At 30.5% G+C, this 23786-nt stretch overlaps 1 protein-coding gene across 4 annotated transcripts; it reads left to right on the top strand.

Annotated features, from left to right (window-relative positions):
* Window positions 1-4: 4 nt before the first annotated feature.
* MS3_00009894 (uncharacterized protein) lies at window positions 5-23505 on the top strand (the record flags this gene model as incomplete). 4 transcript variants are annotated; one of them, XM_051218304.1, is made up of 11 exons in its annotated part: window positions 5-74; window positions 2310-2471; window positions 2506-2603; window positions 2636-2687; window positions 2720-2820; window positions 5115-5234; window positions 7028-7474; window positions 17664-18114; window positions 18195-18274; window positions 20851-21821; window positions 23002-23505. In XM_051218304.1, coding segments are annotated over 10 exons (1923 nt in total), but the record flags the coding sequence as incomplete, so codon positions are not given. The 4 variants fall into 4 exon arrangements, with proteins under 4 accessions (XP_051074153.1, XP_051074154.1, XP_035586319.1 ...); XM_051218306.1 differs by adding an exon at window positions 8684-9067 and having other exon boundaries at window positions 5-364; window positions 5115-5979; window positions 17664-23505; XM_035730774.2 differs by lacking the exons at window positions 5-74; window positions 23002-23505 and having other exon boundaries at window positions 2300-2471; window positions 20851-21192.
* Window positions 23506-23786: the final 281 nt, after the last annotated feature.

The following is a 23786-nucleotide window of genomic DNA, read 5'->3' as shown; positions in this document are numbered from 1 at the left end:
AAAGCAAAGTCAAGTCGAGAGCTTTTCAAATAGTTTTTGCATTATCGTTATGATTAGGAAAGGGTACTTTAACCGTACGTTTATTTGTTCAACATGAATAAAATCCGTAACGGCAGTTTTTTATGCTAGTGAAAACATTTTATAATTAAAGTTTTCGCAAAGGGCGGCATAATAATTCTTCAGTTTGTCATAAATATAAATTTCCAAATATTTAGCATAGTAAGTTTGAATTTCACATAAAACATTCCCGTTCGGCCACCACTTAAACGTGTTTCATAACATTCTTGTCGTTGAAGTAAAAATAACAGGAATACAACGGAGTATACTTTCGTATCCCTTCATAATTTTTGTAGTTTGTAAATTGGTAATTGCCGTCTATATTTTCTAAAAATTTTGTTTTGAGCGATTATTATATTTTTTCAAGTCACTTACTAGCATATCATGGGTTATTTTTATCTGTATCGACGTTTTGTTGCAATAGATCATGTCTGATTCTTCTAAAGATAAATTTCTATAATGTGAAATATTGCTTATCCGATAATAACGTGATGCTTATATGTAGTCATCGAACGAAAAGTAGGTGTCACTGAATTAAGCGTGGTTTATTCCCCCCTTCTTTTATTTGAGATTGTTGATTAGGAAATTGTCCATCATGGTTCAGCATAACCCCAAGTACATCTCCAGTAACTTGGTGATCCGAGTATATCTTCTCATCCATTTACTTTCGACTTTTGCTCTAACTGCCCTAAAAATAGTACGGTAGAAGAGATTCAACATATGTATATTATATATCACTATGAAGAACTGCAAGTAACTATTCTGGTAAAATAACCAGCCAAAATATTGGCTTATTATGGTCACTCCATATCATCTTACTATAAATTGACTGTATCTATATTTCTGACTCAATCTGAATAAAATACATTGAATCTAGTCTTTCAGGTTAATTCTGGATGAGGTTTATACTCTGCAAATGAATCACGGATAGTGAATTGGCAAATTAAATTTTTGTCGTGTATTTGCATCCCTTCACCTAATAAGTGTTCACAATTAATTTTACATATTTGATCCACCTATTCAGTTATTTTAAAAAATGCACGTAGTTTATTTTGTTTCCTCTGTATTGTGGTAACTCAACTCATTAGAAATAGGTAGTAAAATAAAAGATATGTTTCTGAAAAACTAATTGGAGAGCCAGAAAGTTTGAATAAATATTCTATTCAACGTGACATTTCGAGTCATTTTAAAGAGAAACAAAAATGTATAGCACAGTTTATCTGATTCTTTGACTTTTTGAGTATTAGTATCCGTTCGACACAACAGTTTCTATAGCGGACGACCAGCACTCACTGGGTTATGGTTTGAATCCTCCATCAGACAACGCAAGACTGTGCGTCTCAATGTAAGAAGGACAGCGTTGGTCTTGTTGTATTCACTTATGTAAACCTCACTCAGTATCCAGCCATTGAAGATTATGTCACTTGATAAAATTAAGGCATAAAGTGATGTTTAGTTGTTCTTGTAAATTAATCTAGTATATGCTACTCGTATATGAATGCCCGTAGTTTCTGCCATCGATTTCATGCATATTTTAGCCTAAAGTATATAAGGGTGAATTTTAATTTATGCATATTATTTGTCTGGATCTTCCCATCGATTGACTGCACCACTGGGCAATACAGTTATTATATAAACTCGGACGCTTAGTGGACAATGCAGAATTTGAAGCCAAAGGTACTGCGTTCGCGTTTCGGAGTGAACATCAACGCCGGGGTATAGGTTCACCCATCTGATGAGCATGGTAGATTTTAGTGCTGACCATCATTCGTCTCTGTTTAAGACGTGAGTCACTTAAGAGAAATATCGAGGTAACACGAACAGAATGCACAGACGCTTAAAAAGACTGATCAATTCAAGTCCTAAACATCAGTGTGACGATCCAAACAACCAATATATATGAATGTTATGTGTAATCATATTATTTGTCCTAATTACTCAATACTGTACAAAGTCCACGTATTCACTATCAGTAAAGTATACAATTCCTGACTGCAGCAAGACAATGACATGACGCCAAATGTTCTCTGGTTCAGGTTATGGATAATTTTGTTGTATCATTACTCTTTGAGTTATAATCTTCCTACTAATATCTTTGAAATGAGCCAGGATATTTTTTGGTACGGCATCATAAATATTACATATCATATAAACTACACCGCATAAATCCTGGTTAATATTTTTTAAAAATCATTTTACGATTTGTATTATTTCACATTACATAAATAAACTTTGTGTTCCTATGAATACAGGTTCCAAATCTGTTTGTTCCGCTCCTGTAGAGGAACAGAGTGGTAACAACGAAAGAACGAATTCCATGATACCAAAATGTGTCAGTAAAAAGTCTGTAAAATTTCCTGGGGAATGTAATCTTGTTACGTGTGTGATAGATCCAGTTGATCCTTGGTTAAACAGTAAGTCAGTTAACTTTATAAATTTTGGCTGAAGGACAGTGCTTATCACCTGCTGAGTTAATCAGTGTTTATAAATTTCAATGTAATCTCTCTTCGATCCAACCTTTGTATAGTGTCATTTCACAGTTACAAGTAAGTAGTTGAGGAAAATCACTTGTTTGTAGTCTATAGATTTGAGGCAGTCTCTAGAACGGAAACACGTTTTTAATCTTAAGGGTAAGAGATTATGCTATTGATTATCATTTTAGGTTGTCAACTTAATGGTGGACATATTGATATGCTGGAATATGTTTTCAAATACGTCCAATTTCAATACGTAAATTTGGAAAACACCAATCTTGATGACGAGGTAAGGATTCTACTGGTGTTTTGATATAACTATATTTCATCACTCAAATATACCACCTGAAATTTGATTGCAAAAAGATGGTATAGAAAGCATGTATATGTAAATAATATAATGCAAGGAAATAGAATACAAGGCAAACATTTATTTAAGATGAAACCGGACCATTTTAAAGTGACATCAGGACTATTACTCTTGTGGGCTATTTTTATTTTGGTTAAGACAGCATGAGTAATGTTGTAAGTAATCCCATGTTATAAACTCTGATATACTTTGAGTTTTTTATGGTTAGGAAAGAGGAAGTGGACTACAGGATAATAGCTACAAGATTTAAAAGTCAGCTTTCATTTCACTCTATCAGTTTTTGAATTGTAAATGCTGGTTTAAGTAATATTCTGCTGGTTCGCGAGCTCATATACCATATTAAGCGACATTTTGTGAAGTGGAAATAAATGAAGGACCCGACGAAATAAACAATATTTTCTAAAATAAAGTATAAACAAAAGAAACAAGTAAGATAAAATTAGAATGAATTCTTTTTTAGCGTAATGCATTTAGATATTGATTAAGGAGTCGCCTTTTCTCGAAACAAAAAGATTGAGTAAATTGAAATCAAAGGTAGTAAAACAATGATAGATTTTTGGTATCCCAATGATCATATATTCAGAGTAAATAAATAAATTACTGAAGTAAACTAACAAACGTCTAAGTAGCATGAAGGATAAAGAAAAGATATTTAGTTCAATCAAAATCAAAGTAAAAATAGGTCTAATCATGTCACCGTCATGTAAATTTTCGGTCGAACGGTTTCTGTATGATACACCATTATTTGTGCGGCTGTGAAAAACGTGAAGCTTGAATTATGAAATGGTCCGAAACATCAGTGGGAAGATTCAACTAATCAATACATACAAATGAGTCGGAATCTGAATGTGTATGTGTGTGTGAATTGTCCAAAAGACGAACATAGTTACATGTGGTTGTTTTGATAGACAGTTCAAGCTGGATAAATAGTCAGGACTTCTTTTCTGTCGAGGAAATTAGCATTATGTGAAACGCTTCAACCACTCGCCTTTCTTTATTGTTGGAAAAACCTTTCTGAATTATTTTGATATTATTGATATCGGTTTGGTGGTAACTAAGTATAACAAGTACTGCTAATGAGAATTTGATTTGTAGATTTTTCAGTTCTACAAAAGTAATAGGTCTTTTTGTATAGCTTAAGTGTTCTTTGGCCCAAGTCAAGATTTTATAAGAAGGCCTTCTAACATGAAATGCAAGGCAATCGACACAATCTGTAGACACAGTACTGTGTAGATGTGAACAGGATCTTTTCTTGAGTCTGAACTAAAGTACTTCGAAGAGTGTTGATTGTTTTATAGAAAGCCTTGATTTTGTATATCGTGGTGGTTAGGAAAAACTAGGGTACCAATACAGTATATTTCATTAGAACTGGTACTTCTAGATGAACCGTTATATTCTAGAATATTCATAAGAATATTCACGATAAAATTGGTAAGTTGCAAAAAGTTTATTATGTTATCACTTCTGGGGCAATGATCTTGAAAGTTCATCTAAATAAACTCAGGGTCAAGGATAGTTTTGCGTTCAGCAAGTGTGGAGAACTGAAATCGATATACCGATTTGAATGGATCGGTTCTCGGTATATGGTTGAATTAAGATTTCCATTATGGTTGCTCTTAACTAGACGGTTCAAGAATGGTAGTTCACTGGGTTCATCTTCCTTTTTGGAAGTAAATTTGCTGTGATTTGAAAAAGTGTTTATCATTTCAGGACAATTTTTTTAAGGAAAGTCTTTTTATCGATGAAAAATGGGGTATCTGCATAGTTGCCCAAGATACATAGCCTGATGGTACAGGAAAAATCAAGCAACCTAATATGAGATATGAGTAAATCGACAAAAATGGACGTTACATGAGATCTCACGGCCACTCTGTTTGTTTGTTTAAAGTTCCTTTGGATAAGAAATCATTAAATCCAAGCATAGTTTTAGAAATTTCATGTTTAGATTAATGCTGAAAGAAAATCTGCTAGGAAGAGTGTTATTATTCATTGGTAAGTCAGCCAATAAAATCTAAATATCTATCAACTGGAATACTAAAATATAAAGACACAACATAATAGCTTACTATTGTCTATTTCTGTTCCATAGATAATTCCAAAATTTTTAACTTGAAAACATATGAGTCTTAATAAATATTATGTAGGTTCTGCTAAAAGATCTCTATAAGTAACAACGGATTTATGTTTATTTTATTTCTTGGACTCATTTTTAGTCTGTTGAATCATTATATGAAATTTTGAGTTATTATGAAACATGTACAGGATTGTGTTTGGCTCGAAACCCTAATGTTACGTCTACCGGCTGGATCCCTGTCGCTTTTCTATTTCGAGAAGTAAGTGAACATGTTGTAATGTCGATTACTATGTTAAGACCATATAACTTGTTCTGGCTTCTGGAGAGACTAATATATCTATTCTTCTTAAGTCACGCTTTGACCTTGTTAATTATTCACTTATCAACCCTAACTTTTTATATGAGCGGATATGTGTGTACACTTCATATTATATTCGTAACATGTCTGTAACTTATTTTGATTTGGCTATAAACTCCTGATTAAATGAAGTTGACTCACACGCCATCTCTAATGAATGTCATTTCGCTTCGCTCTCTTCTCTTAACTTCATTCCTCTGATCGTCTGTTCAAATCAATCAATGTAAAAAAACATACGCACTCAAAAATCCATTCTCGTATTGCACTCATTTAATTCCGTTATTCACTAATGCGATTTAGGTCGATAATTGTATACGAGGATGGACGATATGTATATTTCAATAGCGATCACCATGCAATCTAATTGATGTCAGATATCGGGACATTAAAATGGGTTTTGTCAGGCAGTTCATCATTCCATTTAACAAAAGACTACTACTAAATCCCCCAGTCATTATTTCTTAATCCTGTTAAAAAATATAACATTCTGTTTATTATTATTCCCTATTTACTAATTTGTTGTTACATTAAATCGATGACGAAATCTAAAAATTGGTTGTCAGTAGATTTAATATTGATCAACAAGTGTTTCATGAATGTTTATATCTTAAAATTTGGCGGTTTCTTGATGAACAAAAAGTTAGAGGTAAACCACTCATGCTTCTAATTTTATATTTAATTAATCTGCGTCATTTCAAAACCAAATGTAGAAACCATTTCGCTCAAGTTTTCTTCTCCTGTTTCTCATTGCGTTATTTCATAGAATTTTATTATTTTTCGATTAGTTTTTGTCATCTACTAGTACACTAGAACAGTTCCTTGATGATTACATATTCACAGATTTACCTTTTATGAATTCTATCAAATTATTTATTATAAGGTATATCATGCATGTATTTAGGGGAATGGGCAATTTTTCGGCAACCGAATTATCTTCAGTACTTTTGTATAAATAAATCCTTTTAAGAAGTTCGTTAAATACATATTCTACAAATAAAACGTAAAAACCTAGATATTTTTCATTTAGTTATTAGTTTATTGATTGCCTGAGCATTTCACCTATTCTTATTTTATTAAAGCATGTTTCAAAACATTTTATTTCACGTTATATCTAAGTGTCATAGCGAAAATATGAAAATGAGATTAACCATTTAGTACCAATTTGTTTTAGGTCACAATGATTAATAAGTTAGGGCCAACCGTTAAGAAACATCATGATAGTCTCTGATTGAATTTTTTGACACTGTTGGACAAATAGTTTGACCATTAAAATCTGCTTAAATTAACTATCACTAATACAGATTGGTAGATTTATTCCCTATCTATCAACCTTAGTTTGATTATAAACCAAGTTCGTTTAAACCTTATTTACTGATTTTATAAATCTACTTTGAAAATTCTTCTATTACTCTGAAGTATTCATTCGAAAGATGCTGGATGGTTTATACAGTGACCATACGAAACGTTTTATTCAGATTGAAGTGAACAGTTGTATATGTAGTCACGATAATGCATGAGTTGAGGAATTTCAATATTTTAAAAACCGGTTAAATTTCTAACAGTGAATTCTGTAACTCAAATATATTTTATGAACATTTTTGAGATAAAATTTATTATTTCAAACAAATTAGTACTCACCGACAGTTAATGTTTAATTTATTTCTTTTATTGTATTTTTTTCATGTATTTCTTAGGTGCCGTATATGGAATGGCTTGATTTAAGAGAAAACAACTTGGGTTTAACTTTTGTACAAATATTATCATCATCTCTTCGTATACCACGAAAAGACTTTAAACCAAAAGAGTTTAAAAAAGAAAGTTTTGATAAAAATTGTAATCGTCTCTCCGAGAAATTATCTGATAAGGATACTTTCAAAACTTCTAAGAATGTATCGATTACAGAATCAAATTTAAGCTCATCAAAAACACTGCCTTTTCATTCACGTGGGTTACATTTTGGTAGTACAGGTATTAATGGGCAATTATTACATATACTAATTCCGGGAATTCGTTTGGGTTGTATTACTGATCTTCGATTACCCGATAATGGAATTACTGGATCTGATGCTAAATTTTTAGTGCCACTGTTACGTTATAGTTCTCATCTGAAATATCTAGATCTGAGTAGAAATCTACTTGGGGTAGGTTATCATGTTGAAGTTTCATGATGTTTTATGACTTTAAATATGTTTACCTTGTTGTTTATTCTACTTTTTTATAGTTATAGTCTGACTGTCACTTATACTAATAGTTACAATTATCCTAATCAGTAACAATATGTAATAATTAAATTCGTAAAAATGTAAATGTTAATCAAAATGACATGAAATTTCAACTGGTTACACAATGTACATAAGTAGGAAAAAGAAATAATGAATAAAATTGAAATTCTTACATCACATAGTTTATTTAAATGAATCCTTGTTCAATATTATCACGCCTACTCTCAGTATGTACCATCAACTGAATGACAGATTATATTTATCGATGAAGTTTTGTACAAATCACAGTACTGCTTCTTTAAAACTATATATTTAAGGTTGAATAACTCATTCATTTAGCTATTTACCAAACAAAAGGCTAATTACATACTGTTCATTTGATCATTTTTAGCATACATGGTCTGCAGGTTGAATTTTAGCACAAGTCAGCGTTGTAATGAGTAAAAAGCAAAAGAAAGACAGTAAGGCAGAAATCTTGAACTAAACTTCAACAGAATGTATTAAAAGCAGAAGTTTTACAAAATGGCCTCCCTAGCAACCACCAAACCTTAAAAGAATGAAATGCGTCGACATTCTACGTGATTGTTTTACTTAAATTGTCAGCATATTAACTTCAAACTTGTTATACAATCCGTATAGATTTTCTGAGGTATCATTGATTCAAATAATAAAGTAAAAGCGTCAGCCGTTCACAAATTACTTTAGTAAACCGTTTCTTTATCAGAATTTTCTGTAGTATTAGTCTAAAACAAGTTTCTTCTGATTCCTGTTACTTGATTCAAAATTTATCTGTTGCTGAACGTTTGATCATAGTTTCACATACTGGTAATTATATTTTGTCAATCATTCAACCAGATGTTTTAGGAGTAAAATTATTTTTACTTTTATTGTTATTTAGTAAGAAACAATTTGTCTTATTTGATACGATACCACATCAGATTGTTTGTTGAATGTAGAACCATATATTTTTTACTCATCCAACTACTTATATACTGATTTACGCCTGTTACCCCTCGTGGTGGATCATAAGTCGCCCACCACCATTTTCCAACGAACTCTGTCTTGGACAGTCCTTTCCAGTTGTTTCCAGTTGCTATCCATCCTTTTGATTTCTGCTTCCAATTTTAGACTCTGTGTGTTCTTTCGTCCAAAGAGTCTGGCTACATCCAAGCTGTCTATTGTATCCCATGCTTCTTCTAAGATTTGGAGGTCTTCATAATTCATTCAACTACCAGAAGAGAGAGGAATTGAGGGATTGAGCAGCCTTTTCTGACGCCGGTCCTTACTGGACGCATCCAACTGACATAAGGTTGATCACAAACAAAGGACTTAAAAACTATTTTAAATACTTTTGAAACAGTAATATGGTATAGAAAACCATAGCTTTGAAACTATATGAGGCAATATTCAAGATTGTACGATTGCATTATCGTGAATATGGAATTCGGCACTTGCATAGAATTGCACTACATAAACAGTTCTATTTAGCTTTACTTGCAGTCGAATAAATGAGTTAGTCTTAAATTCACTTTTATTGTATGAACAGTTTGAAGCTAGTTTTTGATGTTTATTTAGAGAAATATGCAGTAAGATTTTGTTCATCTGATGTTTTCAATTAATAATTTGATTTTAACTTCTTTATTTAAGTGGTGCATGTGATATCATTGTTGTTTATTTGTCTGTTGTAGTTATTCATTTAAATTTAACTTTCCAATATTGAACTGTATCAATAAAACATATTTAATGTTTTTGTTTCGGAGATTTACATATATAATCTTGTCTCTACTTAACTAGTGGCCACTTAACTAAAATGTATTTATGATTGCAGAAAACATAGAAGCTTAGAATTGAAGCTTGTTGTTTTAAAGTTATCTCCATAGCGCTAAATAGAAAATAAATATGTCTGACTGATAAATAAATAAGCATATCTAAAAATCAGTCTGTCACGTCATGATTTTGCATTTTATATGATAAAAGCTATAAAATACACAGTAGGTTCATATTACATTGAAAACAGGTATTTAGTGAATTTGTGAAACAGTACAAATTTCTCAATCATATAATCTAACACCTTTAACACAGATACCTCGCATTTATAAAGAACACATTTTAAATTCTATCCATTTACCTTCTATGATTCTAAAAATAAAATAGATAAGTATGTATGTACAGAGATGCAGCGATGTATTATTCCCAAATTTAGTTTTGAATGCTGACTGATACGTTGTATCACTCATCGATTTCATTGTTTCAAAGAGGGATTAAACACGAATATTATGTATATCAGTCCTGTCACGTTGTTCAATATAAAAGTGATGGAAATGTGTTTTTCGTATACGTGTAGACGTATTTTTCTGTAATACGTTCGCTTCCCTTATATGTTGCAATTATATTTTTTCTTGTCGCCCATCGGAGTATTTCATCAACGAATAGATTTTTTATCCGAGTTTAGAGGCTACAAGTGTTTCCACGTCCTAACCACTCCATCTGTAGAATTATACCAAAACGATATTAATATATAGAAGTTATATTCATTGATAATTATTTTTAAAAATGCTGGTAGATATTCTTATTAACGGAATAATCTTTGAGTTTTGAAAATCAGTTGTCACTTTTTGACTTGCAAATATATATATAGATGTTGAGATATGCACCAATTCTTCTATAATTTTATTTAAATGCCTACACTTTCATACATCATTTTTGGTCACTGTTCTCATTATTTAGCTCTAATCAAAATCATTCAAAGCTTTATGCAGTGCAAATGTACTCTAAGAATAATGTCATGAATACAGTGTATATGATTAGTATACAGTTTGCTTGATAATTATTTTAGCAAGCAAACTTGTAGAATATGTTCGGCTACTGGAATTCAATCAACTAAGAGGTCTTGTGAGACATTTGTTTACAGCAGCTGAAAGTTTGTAAGCGAGCAGTTTTAATCGTGCGTAGATGGGTACTATATTGAACAATATTTATGTAGGTTCATCTTTTATTCACTGGAATAAGAACTTTCGTCTAAATTTGAACGAATAGTTTCACAATATTTGGGCGCCGAGTTAATGTGAGCCATTAAAGAGGAATAATGTATTTGTAAAATTTCAGCGAAAGAATTTGAAATAAATCCAACGTTTCGCCTGACAATCTGGTCCAAGCTTTTTCAAGGAAAATATAATCAAACAACAAAATTATCAAATTCTTTTGCTGAGATTTAACAAATACACTCTTCTTTTTTAATGTTTTATTCATTTGTTCCGGAAATTCTTATTCAGCTTAAGTAACGTAAGCATATTGACATTGGCAAATAATTTGTTCATTGCACTCCAAATTTCAATAGTTGTTTAGCTAGAACCAGTTCATAATTTCCCCCTTAAATCTAACAGTCTTTATAAGCATCACATGGTAGAGAATAATGACTGTTTAATCTATGCCGCTGACATTCATAAAACTGATAAAAATAATCTAAAAATTATAAGCAGAGGTGTATGTTCATGATTTGAGGCAATATCGAGGCAATCCTCACAAGATGTACTTATGTCACAAAGTGACTGATCAATAACAGCCCTAAACATAAATGGGAAGATTCAAACAACCAATACATGATGAATTAAATCTACAAATTGTATAGAAACCATAACGACCATATTTGGATCAGAAAGTAACTCTCTTTATGAATAGATACAAATTACTATCAAAATGTTTAATCAATCGTTCTTAAGAGAAGTTTAACAAATTTAAGATTTCATCGAAATTCCTGACACTTACCATACTAAGTTATAATATCAAGTGTTGATTGAAAGCTAGATAGCTTTCAAGAAAAGTGAATTAATCTATGCTGTCACTATAACATCTAAGGTGTTATTATTTGAAAAAAAATCTGGATACAGTCGAATCACGTGATTCGAATCACTTCTCATTGCTTCATTGTTAACTTTATAATAATCCAGTTCATTTAAAAAAGTTATGGTTTCTCTACATAATGTTCTTTAATTAATAAAGTGATTTCCTTGTTATTACTATTGATGAAGTTATAAAAACTTGTAAATTTGCAAAATCCAATATGTTTACTGAATTCAATCGTTTAGATTATTTCGATTATTTTTAATGATTTTTAAAAATTCTAAATCGTATTGAGTTTTAGATTTCCTCGTAATAAATATCACCATTTCTGTCTTAATATTTCTTGTGATAAATAACACGTAAACGTTCTCATCTATAACAAACTATTACAGTTTAACGAGTAAATTATTCTTAATTCAACATATGTGGCAAAGTCTTTATATTTTAAAGCATAAGGTGCATACAAAATGAATAGTCAGGAGTGATATCACTTTAATGTACAAGATTATTGACGGGATAAACATCGTAATAGTAATAGCTTAGAAATGTCTCTAGTAAGAAAGGAGTGATATGTAATGTTAGATATGAAAAGGTGTCATAATCATAATGTAATATGCATTTCGAGATTTTGGGATGTCATATCTTTGCCGTAAAAAGTAGATTAAATAACTTAGTTAAACAAGATTTTTTCTAATTTACTTTTTATTTGGCATTAACTTGTATCTATTGCCAGCTTTTGAAACTGTACGGTATCGAAGATTGTATAATGCATTTAATCTCGTGAAGGGAACCGCATACAATCATATAATATTATTATTAGTGATGAAATCCAACCTATCTGTTACATCATGTTCAAAAATGTGATAATTTGTTCGATTCTTGATAGTTATAGGAAAAAAACTGTTTGTTCATTGATAAACAAGAAGAAAAGATACAATTAGTGTACACACTTGTAAACTGATTTCCACAAACCACCTAAATGAACTATTGCATGCTTACTGGTGATCAACTTTGGGATAAAATTCCAGCCAACTATAAGGATTAGTCAAATAAAACGCTTTATCACTTACTGATTGAAGCTGGGAATGTGAACTGTTGTATTCCGAACTAGCATTATGAATGCATATGCATGTACCAGCTGAACTAAGCGAACTTAATTTTATAAATATATATTCTGTAATTTAGAAAATCCAAGTTATAATGGGTGATCAGAGGTAGTCGGTAAGAAATTCACACAGCGTTAAAGGGGATGACAAAGATCCCAATAGTTGTTACATCACTCGTTTATTGAGTAACGTTGAGTTCATATTTTTCAACATTAGAAATAATTAATTATAAGGTTAATAAATGTTAACATCATCATATTAAACAATATGCCACAAACTATACTGATGGTTCTAAACTATAAAAAGGCAACAGTAATTTTAATTATGATATATATTTCAAAACTCATACACTTCCAACTTAACCATTACTGATTATAATAAAACTACCTCTACTTACGATTTCGAGCTTGATAACTTGGTTTTTTTACAAATTATGTAATTCACCTTTAAAATGAACTTCAATCAAGATTTATCTCAGATGTACATTTATATATATTCCATTAAAGTACTATGGAATGGAAGTTTTTTATATTGATTAATAAATTAAATGAAAGTTTTATTGGAATGGCAATGCTTCTTTTTTAACTCCTATTTAAATAGACATTTGGTTATTTTAAAAAAGTTTGTAGGTATCATTACAAAGGTTCGATTTGATAATTTCGAATAAATTGAGCATTGAGTAGATTTTATAAATAAATAAATAATATATTTTTAATGTCCCAATGAGTATTCTCTGAGGAAGTGGCTTACACTAAGTCACGAAACGTCAGAAAATTTAATCTTTCTATTCATTGGGATATTACAAACATATTATTTATTTATTTTAAAAAACGTTTTTGCTTATTTCTTTAGTTTTAGTGTTATTTTTAGATTGGACATGTTCAATTTAACCTGCTCTCTATGTCCTCATCTATGTTCTCATGTAACTCACCTCGTATTGTTAGTGTAGAAAATCGAATATTTATATTTATTTTAAACAATACTGAACAATTATAAATGAAGAATAATTTGAGACTACTTTATACGTTTTCTTTATTACCGTATATTTACAGCTTTCTAATTAGAATATCTGTTTGTTAATAAACCAGATCATAAATTAACAATCATAATAAACAAGGTATACCTATATTTGTGTTTTTACATAGAAATATCATTGTATTTTTTGATTTACAAAGCATAGCTATACAATTGATAACAAAATCATTCAATATGGTATGTTAGTTGTTATTACCTCTCACTGTATCAATAATGTACTGTAGTAGTAATAATAAGAATAATAAATGTGAACTCTAACTATCCTGATGTTGTATAATTTTAACGGTAAACATTATATAGAATTAGATCTAAATATAAATTGTGTTTACGTTTAACAGCAAACAAAGTTCACATTATATCACTAAAAAAACTTCATTTCTAAATTTTTTACTCCTACATTGGCCAGTCATGAATTGCTGTGCATTCACTTTTATTACATTGAAATAGTGAATAAATAAGTGTAACAACAAAATAGCTGAAACATTAAACAGATTTAATATTCTAAGGCGATTAGGATTTCTACTGAATGAAAAGAATTTTGGAGGTACTATGTTCTGTCTTAGCTGAATATTCCATCCATGATGTTTTCATTGTCTTGCTTGATAGCTTCATATCTCGTCAAATGTACTGTTCAAAATAAGGAAAGTAGCCGAAGAAAAATATTTTTCAGAAAATTTTCTTTGAATCCTACATTTGAAGTTTAGTGAATTATTGTTTATTGCTTTATAATTCTTTTTAAAATGAAGAATTCATTTCCTTCAAGATGTTTGGTCAATATTTTCAACAATTGGATTGTGAGTGTTACGGAAAACTATTATTCTAAACTGTCTAATCATGAAAACTTACTACACAAATTTCTAAACTTCTCTGATGTATCCGATACCGGTTGTTCTTATTTATTCGTTCTGTTTAACACTTAGATTTCACGTACTTATTTCTACAAAAGATGATTTAATCATTTCAAACAATGACAATGGAGTTTATAAGGGACTGGCACACATCTAGTTTAGAATAAATAAAAAATATGTACTTTATCAAATTAAGCCTAAGTTATTTATATGACATTATTAAATGTTACTCTCCTTCCTAAGATAAATATATATGTAACCATAGAGAGATAGAAAAAAGTGCAAAATATCCTCATGAAAATAATTTTTATTTTTTAGATCATCATTGTTATAGTAGAATTAAACGAACTAAAATGTACACTCTTCAATTGAAATTATCCATAATTATAGTCATTAAAAAAAATGTAAAACAATGTCAACTTTCTTCGTAATACGTTTTTAACCACATATTTTTCATGATGTACCTTATCGATGCTTTTCAGTCACAATAATTGTATAAATGTAACCTAACCGAGCTTCGAAGTAGACAATAGACATACCTTACTATATTATTTTTGAATTTTTTTCTTCAAATAAATAACAAGATAATTAGTGGATACTATTAGATATGTGTTTTAAACAAAAAGGTCACCGAGTTCATTTCTTGCCTTGCTAATATCGATCATCAAGTTAATAATATGATCAACTGTTGTATGTATAAATTAAATTTTGAATGGGTTGCTATAAATATGAGTTCAGTCAAAATAATATATACTCCTACTAAAGTATGAAAGTGATATTCAACAATCAAGAACACTGTTATTTCAAACATAAATATTATATTAGAGGTGACTAAACAAACTTGTAGAGTACCATGTATAAGAACAATAAAAGAAAATTGAATTTAATTATCACATATTGTGTTATAAAGTAAATATTGGTTTATTGTGAACTTATCTTATTTTCATTTGGTTGTTTTCTTTTGTTGTTATACTGATGATTGATTTTCTTTGAGGGGGGAACAAATAGTACATTTATTCATATTATAAAAAGAAAAAAATATGTCTTAATAAAATCTAAGAAACTATCGATGTTAAATACAACAATAGAATAAAAGAAATACGGTAAAATACTGAAATTTATTATTTTTATTATCAAGTCATATGACTTTTAATGTACTTTCTAACCTTAATATGCCATCAATTTTATGCATTTATTTGCTTATATATATCTGTTTATCCTAAGAACTTACATGAAGATTTTATTTCTCTTCTAAAGACCAATTGATATCTTCCAATTCATAACAGTATTCTTCACAGATGTAAATAAATTTCAATAATTAAAAATGTGTAACAAATAATTTTGATTGTATTGGATATGAAAGAAAAGTTTAACTAAATACTTGGTTTTTTTCTCAGTAGACAAAAGCAGTTTCGAGTTTCAATTGATATTTCTACTATCTTATACTATCTAAACAAAATTAAATGGATTAACTACAATAATTTGCCAACAATATTAACTTAAATAGATTTCTTGTAGAATTTCTCGAATGTCTTGGAGTTTATGTGTGAAATTTTGAAACAGTGAGCTGACCAGATCAATATCCTTTTCAGAAGCTAGTCAGATGGTTTTCTTTAAGTTGCTGTAGGGTAAGAGTTGGTGGTCATAAACCTATCAAGAAAATAAGCAAAGATTCATAATCACGTTATCTAGTTGACAGAAAGCTACACTGCCAAAATACTCATTTTGTATGTAAAAATGAAGTCTAGTTAATTGTTCAGTTTTGCGACTTAGCCTGTAGAGATTTGCATTTTTTATTTAGCATTACTTTCAGCTTTCGTACGGATTTCAGTTAATGGCCAGTAGCATAACATGCCTATTTGCGGATTGGTTGACTTATAATGTTGATTTAACAAACGCTAATATCTATAAGTACCGGAAATTTTCTGTACATTTTGATTCTTGCCCAACAAGTACTTTCTCCGGTCTTCTGTCTTACTTGCGACTTGGAGGGTTCTGGCGTTCGAGCGCTCAATTTATACGCGGTATATCTAAGCTCTAGATATAACACTTACATATATATGTATATATTTGATCACTGTAAGTACCAGGAAATAAAAACTTACTTATAGTTTACCCTTTAATGAAGTTTCTTTATAACAAATAAATTCCAAAATGAATTTTTCCTTTAATCATATTAATAAAATGAACTTAGTCTGTAACAACATAAAGAGATTGATCTGTTTTCATGGAATTAATTTTTAATTCGCTAGTGAAACTTTCATTTTGATACAATGAAAATAAATTACTGTTATTTCATTTTAATTGTTTCAATGAAGTTTGATGAGTAATTGTGTGGAAAATTATTTCTGTACATTTATTAATTATAAATTTCAAGCTGAAAAATCAAAACTGGACTGATAATGATGTTGACAGATTGCTACCATATTAACTAATACACGTAGATAACTTTTCACTTTATAAAATCATAGTAAAATGTAACCATAAATCAATAACTTTTCAATTAGTTTCTCAATAAAATTTGTCCACCTAAATAGATTTATCATTAATAATTTTCATAAAATAGTTCTAAAAAGCGACTACTTCAATTGAAGTTATTCAGATAGGATATGCTTCAAGTGGCCTAAAAGGAATAGTATTAATAATAATACGTAATAATAATGCGTTGTGGATGAAATGAAAATTTGACTAAATACACAAAATCAGATTGCTCTTAGTCTTTCAATATAAAATGCAATACTACTGGGTAAAACAAATGTTATGGTTGTGAAATGTGAAAAGTCAGGGAAGTTGTATAACAGTTTTCTTCAAATCTTGAAATCAAATTTACGTAAAAGTTATCAAATTTCATTCGAAAATTTTACTGATAATAAGAAGAAAGATAAAAAAATACACACTAAAAGCAAGTAACTGTTGTGTGACACAACGTAGGCTGAAGACAAACAAAGGTTATTGAACAATAAAACATTCCAATTCAATGGGAATACACATTGTGAATAATCTATGTTAATCGGTGGTCAATTGAAAATGTAATATATCATTAGTATCTTCTGTTCACTCACTTCTAGTCTCATTACTTTGATTCGGACTGCACTGGCTGTATTCGTCAGATCATATCTATTATTTAATAGCTTAATATTGAACTTCATTAGTTGAGGTGTTTTACTATTAAGTGAAACCATTTCCTTTCAAAATAATAACTTTTTGAGTAAATATTAATAAAGATTTAGAAATAATATCAATAATTTTTTATCATATTTGACTTCTTTTCATATAAAGGACTTGGGTTGTTCAACTATATCACAGGCACTAGCTTCACCTTGTTTTTCATCCGAAATACTCAATTCAGATGAAAATCAACGCGGTTTAATCCGACTGTTTTTATCAGAAAATATGATAACCAGATCAAGTATGAATAAATTGGCAACTGGATTAATACGCTGCACACGTTTAACAACGTTACAATTATCTGGCAATTTAAATATTGGCTCTTCCGGTTTATTTGATTTAAAGTCAAGTCTTATCAGTTGTCCATGTTTAAAGCGTTTGGGTATTGCATTTTGTGGTATTGATCATGATGGTGCAGCATGCATTACAGAGATATTATTAAAAACAACATCTCGTTTCAAAATAATAGATCTGACAGGAAATCCTATTGGCATAGAAAATTGTTTAGCATTATTAAACTCTTCAGCTTATTTAGATGAAAAAGTTAGAATAATAGGTTTAGGTAAGTTTGATCTTATTTAAATCATATATCAAAATCTATATGAACGTGTACATAAATACTTATGTTTAAGTGTGTTTTAGAATTTCAACCATCATCGTTAATGCAATATGCAAGACAGTTATCGGAAAAAGAAAATAATAGTCTTTTGCATCAGAGTAATGTAAGTAGTATATTTGATTTATTTTCTTGGTCCTTTAGGTTTCTCCTATATTTGTGAAAATTTACTGTGTTATTATTACTTTAGGTAGATATTTGACCATGTTTAGAGTATGTAATAAACAATTTATTTGTCGTCAGACGAGTTTTCATGTTCCTAATACAAATGAAGCACTTTGACCTAAAGTTCTATATCTTCATGGACTAAAATGAGTGGAGTACTCAGTGTCAACATCTAGTCTTCATCAGATTTCACTGACCACTTTCGACATGAACTAGAATTAACTCATTTTCCCATTTTATAATTAGATTTCAAACTGAGCATATCGGTTAATGTTGGTTCTCTTGGCAAGTAACAGAAAAATTGCTTTGCAGTAACTGAAATAAAAATCACTCCTGAACTAATATTGCTACTATGTACAAAGCAAAACAGAATAGGGCTAACGCCTCTAAATATATCAACTCTGAATTGTTCATCGGAGTGTTAAAGGTTACCGATTGATCCCCTCTTCATGACCATTTAATAAATAAATATTTTTAAACAAGATCATGAACCGGTCAGTGCTAGGCTGTCGTTCGAAATCCGGGGGCACTCAACGGCCGTTCGTCCTAGTATGGGACTCCTCATTAGTGGGCACCCACGATCTCTTGCACGGGACCCGAACCCATGACTTGTGGTCTCGCGCGTAAACGTTTAACCTTTGGGCTTTGAGCCGGTATCCGACGGTATTACTGTCTAACGTCAGCCGATCCACGATATTAAGCAACCATCCTACCTTGTCTTCGGTAAGTAGCTGCCTCTTACCCGTCACGAATCAGCTTGACTTAACACGGCCTCTTACTAGAATTCCGAGAATTGCATGTCAAAGTCAGTCACTAGCGGGCGCATGATAATTATCAGTAAAGAGTTGTTGAGATGTGGATGCCCACTGCTGAGGAGTCCCGTACTAGGACGAAACAGTCTTCCTGTGCCCCCAGGTTTTCAATGATGGTTTAACATTGGTCGGTACATGATCTCAAAGCTCACCACAACCCTATGCTGAAAATAAATATTTTATAAATAACCGTCTTATTCATCTAAAGTCAGTAAATGGGATCTCGTATGGAGTTTTGTGAACTAACATAATGAAACTACTTTTCAGCAACCAGATTGTATGCCAAGTCGGGAATTCTTTAGTTTTTAGTTTAATATATGCCAACATTATGGTCTTCCAGGTATCAGTGTTAAGAGCTACAGTTGATCAATCTCAGTTGATATATAGCACCTAAAGCGGATTACTTCGGTATTCCATTTCAGTTACAAGTTTCAGCGACTCTGGTTTATTACTTAATGTTAAAAGCCACAAGAAAATGTAATTACATCCTAGGAACGAGCTCGAATGAGGATGAAAATGATGTTCTGAACTTTACTGCTAGTTGCACACATTACTCAAATTTCTCTATTTTAATATAACGATGACCCTCAGAACCTCGGAATAATTTTTTCATCAATAGTATAAATATATCTCAAAGGACGTTAAACTTCACTCTGGAATATTTTTTCTAAACTATCTACTCATTTTCTTCACGACCAGTACTGAAAATATAAGATCATTGCTAATGACAGATATTTAAATATAGCACATCAATAATTACCATAATAAGTTAACATTTAAAATATTTGCAGTAATTCATCCGTAGTAACCACTGCTATAAGTAACCCGTTTGATAACTTTAGAGTTATTATACTTGTTTTTATCCGTACTTTATTCGTAGTACTTTGTAATTCTACTTGCTGACAACAAGCGTTTACTAAAGAAATATTCAAAACTAAAATTGCAAGATCAACACGTGATATCCTGAAGTAATGAGGCGTAGCAAAGAACAAATTATTCAACTATAATTGGAATATTACTTTTGATATCCAGAGATTGAAACTGTTATTGAATAGTTCTAGTTTATAATGATGAAGGTTATGTACAACTTGGTTTTCTAGTTTTTACTCCTTGATGAATGGTTCTGTCAACGTAAACCTATATTCACCTGACGATGCACAATTCGACATCCAGAAAATTAGGCCGCTATTTTGGTGATTTCGTAGTTTCTCAGAAGTTTATATATTAAAATCGCTTTTACTTAGAAAATTGTATGACAGTGCCTACGGTAACGGTAAAAATGGTCCCAATTGATCTTCTATGTGTTCAGTAGCACAATCAGTTTTACTCTGTAAACGAATCTTTAACTTACACTGGTTTCCTAAATTCTATGAAAAGTAAATTGCTACATACTACTCATAAGTTGGGAATCATGTATGGTTTCCAATTCATTTGAATATCTAAAACTGAACTAGTTCAATTCAACTCTAAGTTTGATCAGTTATTATTCAAGTATTTTTCCGTTTTAGTCCGGTCATACAAGCTATAAATCATTTGCACTACGTATATTTAATGTAGATTTTGGTTTAATTGATTAATTAATTAATCTCTTAGAGCTGAATTTAGAAATCGATATATCCATTAATGGAATTACTTTTTATGTTCTGTAAACAGAGTATTTTCTTTACATAATGGTTTTTTTGACTGTTTTTTATTCTGATGTCAGAATAATTCACAGGTTCAAAGTGATGGACTGACTCCAGATCGAGATTATCAACGGCTTAAACATAAGAATCGGAGACATTCTCAGATTAGTTCATCGAAACATTCAATTTATAGAAAAACTAAATTCACTTCCTTACCTACAATTGACTACAATCATAAACCATATTCAGAACTTAATCCAAAATATTTGTGGGGTGACAGTTCAGATGATGAAGATAAAGTGAATGAGACTGATGATAACAATGAATCTGTAATTACAAAAACAAATAGAAATTACCTTTCAGAACAAAACTACAGACAAACTAGCAAAAACGAATGGACAAAACATCATTCTATTAGCTGAACTGTATACATATTTTCATGAGATTCAAATATTTCATAGAAAAATTCTTCCCGCTGTTTTCAGTCTTAACTTGATTGTTAGATTTATACAAATGTATCAAATAACCTTGAATAGTGTAAATTACACAGCTTTTACTGTGTACTTACATCACTCATGTAAAGTCGTCAGATTTCTGTCAACAATCTTTTCTAATGAATATATGTATTTTTCTACAACTACATTTCCTTAGATGTACTATGAATCTTCCAAATTTCAATGTTTAACTAAAGATTATCATAGCAAGGTAAAATATGAACTACACATTGAGTAGAAAAATTAAACTTTTCACTGAAAAGATTTTCATTTACAAAATTCCTCATGTTTCTACCAGGATTTGAAGTGGATATGCATGTCTATGATAATTGGAAGTATTTGAATTATAGTTTGAACTAAGAATCCCATAAATAACGCAGTCAAGAAGTACTAGATGAGCACAAACGAATGTACTGTATTTAGAATTCGATATCAAGCATTGAACAAGTACAAAGGAATCATTAGTTCAATCAAACACCTCAATGTCATCGGTGATGGAATATACAATATATAAGTACTATCAACCAGTATCAGATACAATAAATTTAATCGTACTGGTAATTTATCTATGCTGTTTGAAAACAAATATCGTTTTCACTCAGTTACCCTTGAAGTATTTTAAATAGCCGTAACCAACAAAGTGGTGTTATAATGTTTTAGATTGAAAAAAATTAAGGTTTACACGACTAGTCGATGACTGAAATGGTTTGCAGCATTTTAGATACCTAATGAATGCAGATAACAATAGAATGTAATAAATAATAGTTAGCTTTCATCTTCCACATTATTCCTCCACCAATTCCAATGACGGTTTTCTTAAGCATTTCTAATAACGTCTATTTTGAGAGGTGTTTTTCACTTGGAAAATTTGTGCAAATCAATCTGTATTCATCATAGGTCAGAATTTTTTAATAAAACTATGTACAAGCTATTTACAAGAGAAATGTACACTCAGACAATTATGCACTAACAATTATGACGTAATGTTAGCACAGATCAAATGATTTCTGCTTATTGTACTGTAGAATGTACCCATCAAACTGTTGGATCTAACAGAATGCAAAATATTTTGCCATTATCTTCTATTTCCGATTATTTAGAAATATGCAAAATCTACAAAAAAAATGTTGCAAACATAATAAATTATCTGAAATAATTGAGAGTACAACAAATTACATATTTGAGTAAGAACACACATAATCTCTTTAGTGCATATGCGAATTGATTTGCCTACGGTTTTTTAAAATCTCGGAAGACTGGTTACAAACCTAACACGTCATAAAATAGGTCTTTTCAAATGTGTCGAGACTTTCAGTAAGACCTCTAAACGCTTAGAAGATAATGTCTGTCCGAGATAACTGTCACCTTCAGTGTCTTCGAAAAAACATCAAGAAATACAGTTGATTTCGTGTTGAAAATATTCAACAATTAAGAAGCTTTGTAGACGGAACATTAAAGTCAAATAACTTGTGTGATATTTGCAATCAAAATTTAACTATGGTTAAGGCGTATTTGCATTTTATTGTCATTTACGTAATCAAATCCCACATTACAAGACAATTGAGTATTGTAACTATATCATTCATAAGTGTTGTTTTTACTTGACAGTCATGTGAATGAAAGATCATCACCGCATATATATCAATGAAGTATTTACAACTTCAAATCTTAAACTTTCAAACTAATGAATTAATTTCACTTGGTGTTGTTTGCTTGTATATTTTGATTGTTGTTTAGGACTGCATTTGACCAGTCTGTTATTGGCACATATGCATCCTGTGCGGATTGTCTCGATGTTGCCTTAAGTCACAAGCTGTGCATGCAAAGATGGATGGTGGCTAGAAGTGGAATCCAATTTGGGACTCGTCAGCTGGATTCACCTGAATCTTAAAGTTGATAATCACTACTGGATTCGAGTTAATGTAGTGAAATGATTAGTAAACTTATAATACCTCATTAAATTCATTGGTTCTAATTTATTCAAAGAAAATCAGCATAGAGCTATTTAATTAAACTAAACTCATCATATTGTGATGAGGATTCTATATTGTACCAAAAATGTAAAATTGAATAAATCCACTAATTATAATAATGATAATCTAAAATTATAATTTGTTTACAAAGTTGTACGTGTTAGGAATTCCGTATGGAACGTAGATTGTGTTTTACACAAATTAACTAAGATTTGTTAGATTCACTATTTCTATTATTTTATTGTTAACAATGGAAAAGTAAAACAACTCTACAATCATTTCAATGCCGCTAACATTAACGGTTTGAACTGTTTAGTTATCAGATATACTGATTGATCACTGTGAGAGAACCAATATCATATAGTTCCATAGTTTAGTGCCGTTCAAATTCTGTTGATGACGTATATGAGTTATCCTTGTAGACGAAAGAATACAAATCATGCTTTACGTATGTCTTTACTTGATGGTAATGATCGATAGATTGACAAGTCGAACATTTCACGTTATACATCTTAATCATTACTATTGAGGCGACAAAAAAAGTAGGTG

The sequence above is a fragment of the Schistosoma haematobium genome, chromosome 1 (genome assembly GCF_000699445.3).
Source record: "Schistosoma haematobium chromosome 1, whole genome shotgun sequence".
Lineage (NCBI taxonomy): Eukaryota > Metazoa > Platyhelminthes > Trematoda > Strigeidida > Schistosomatidae > Schistosoma > Schistosoma haematobium.
This window is presented reverse-complemented; position numbering and strand designations above follow the sequence as displayed.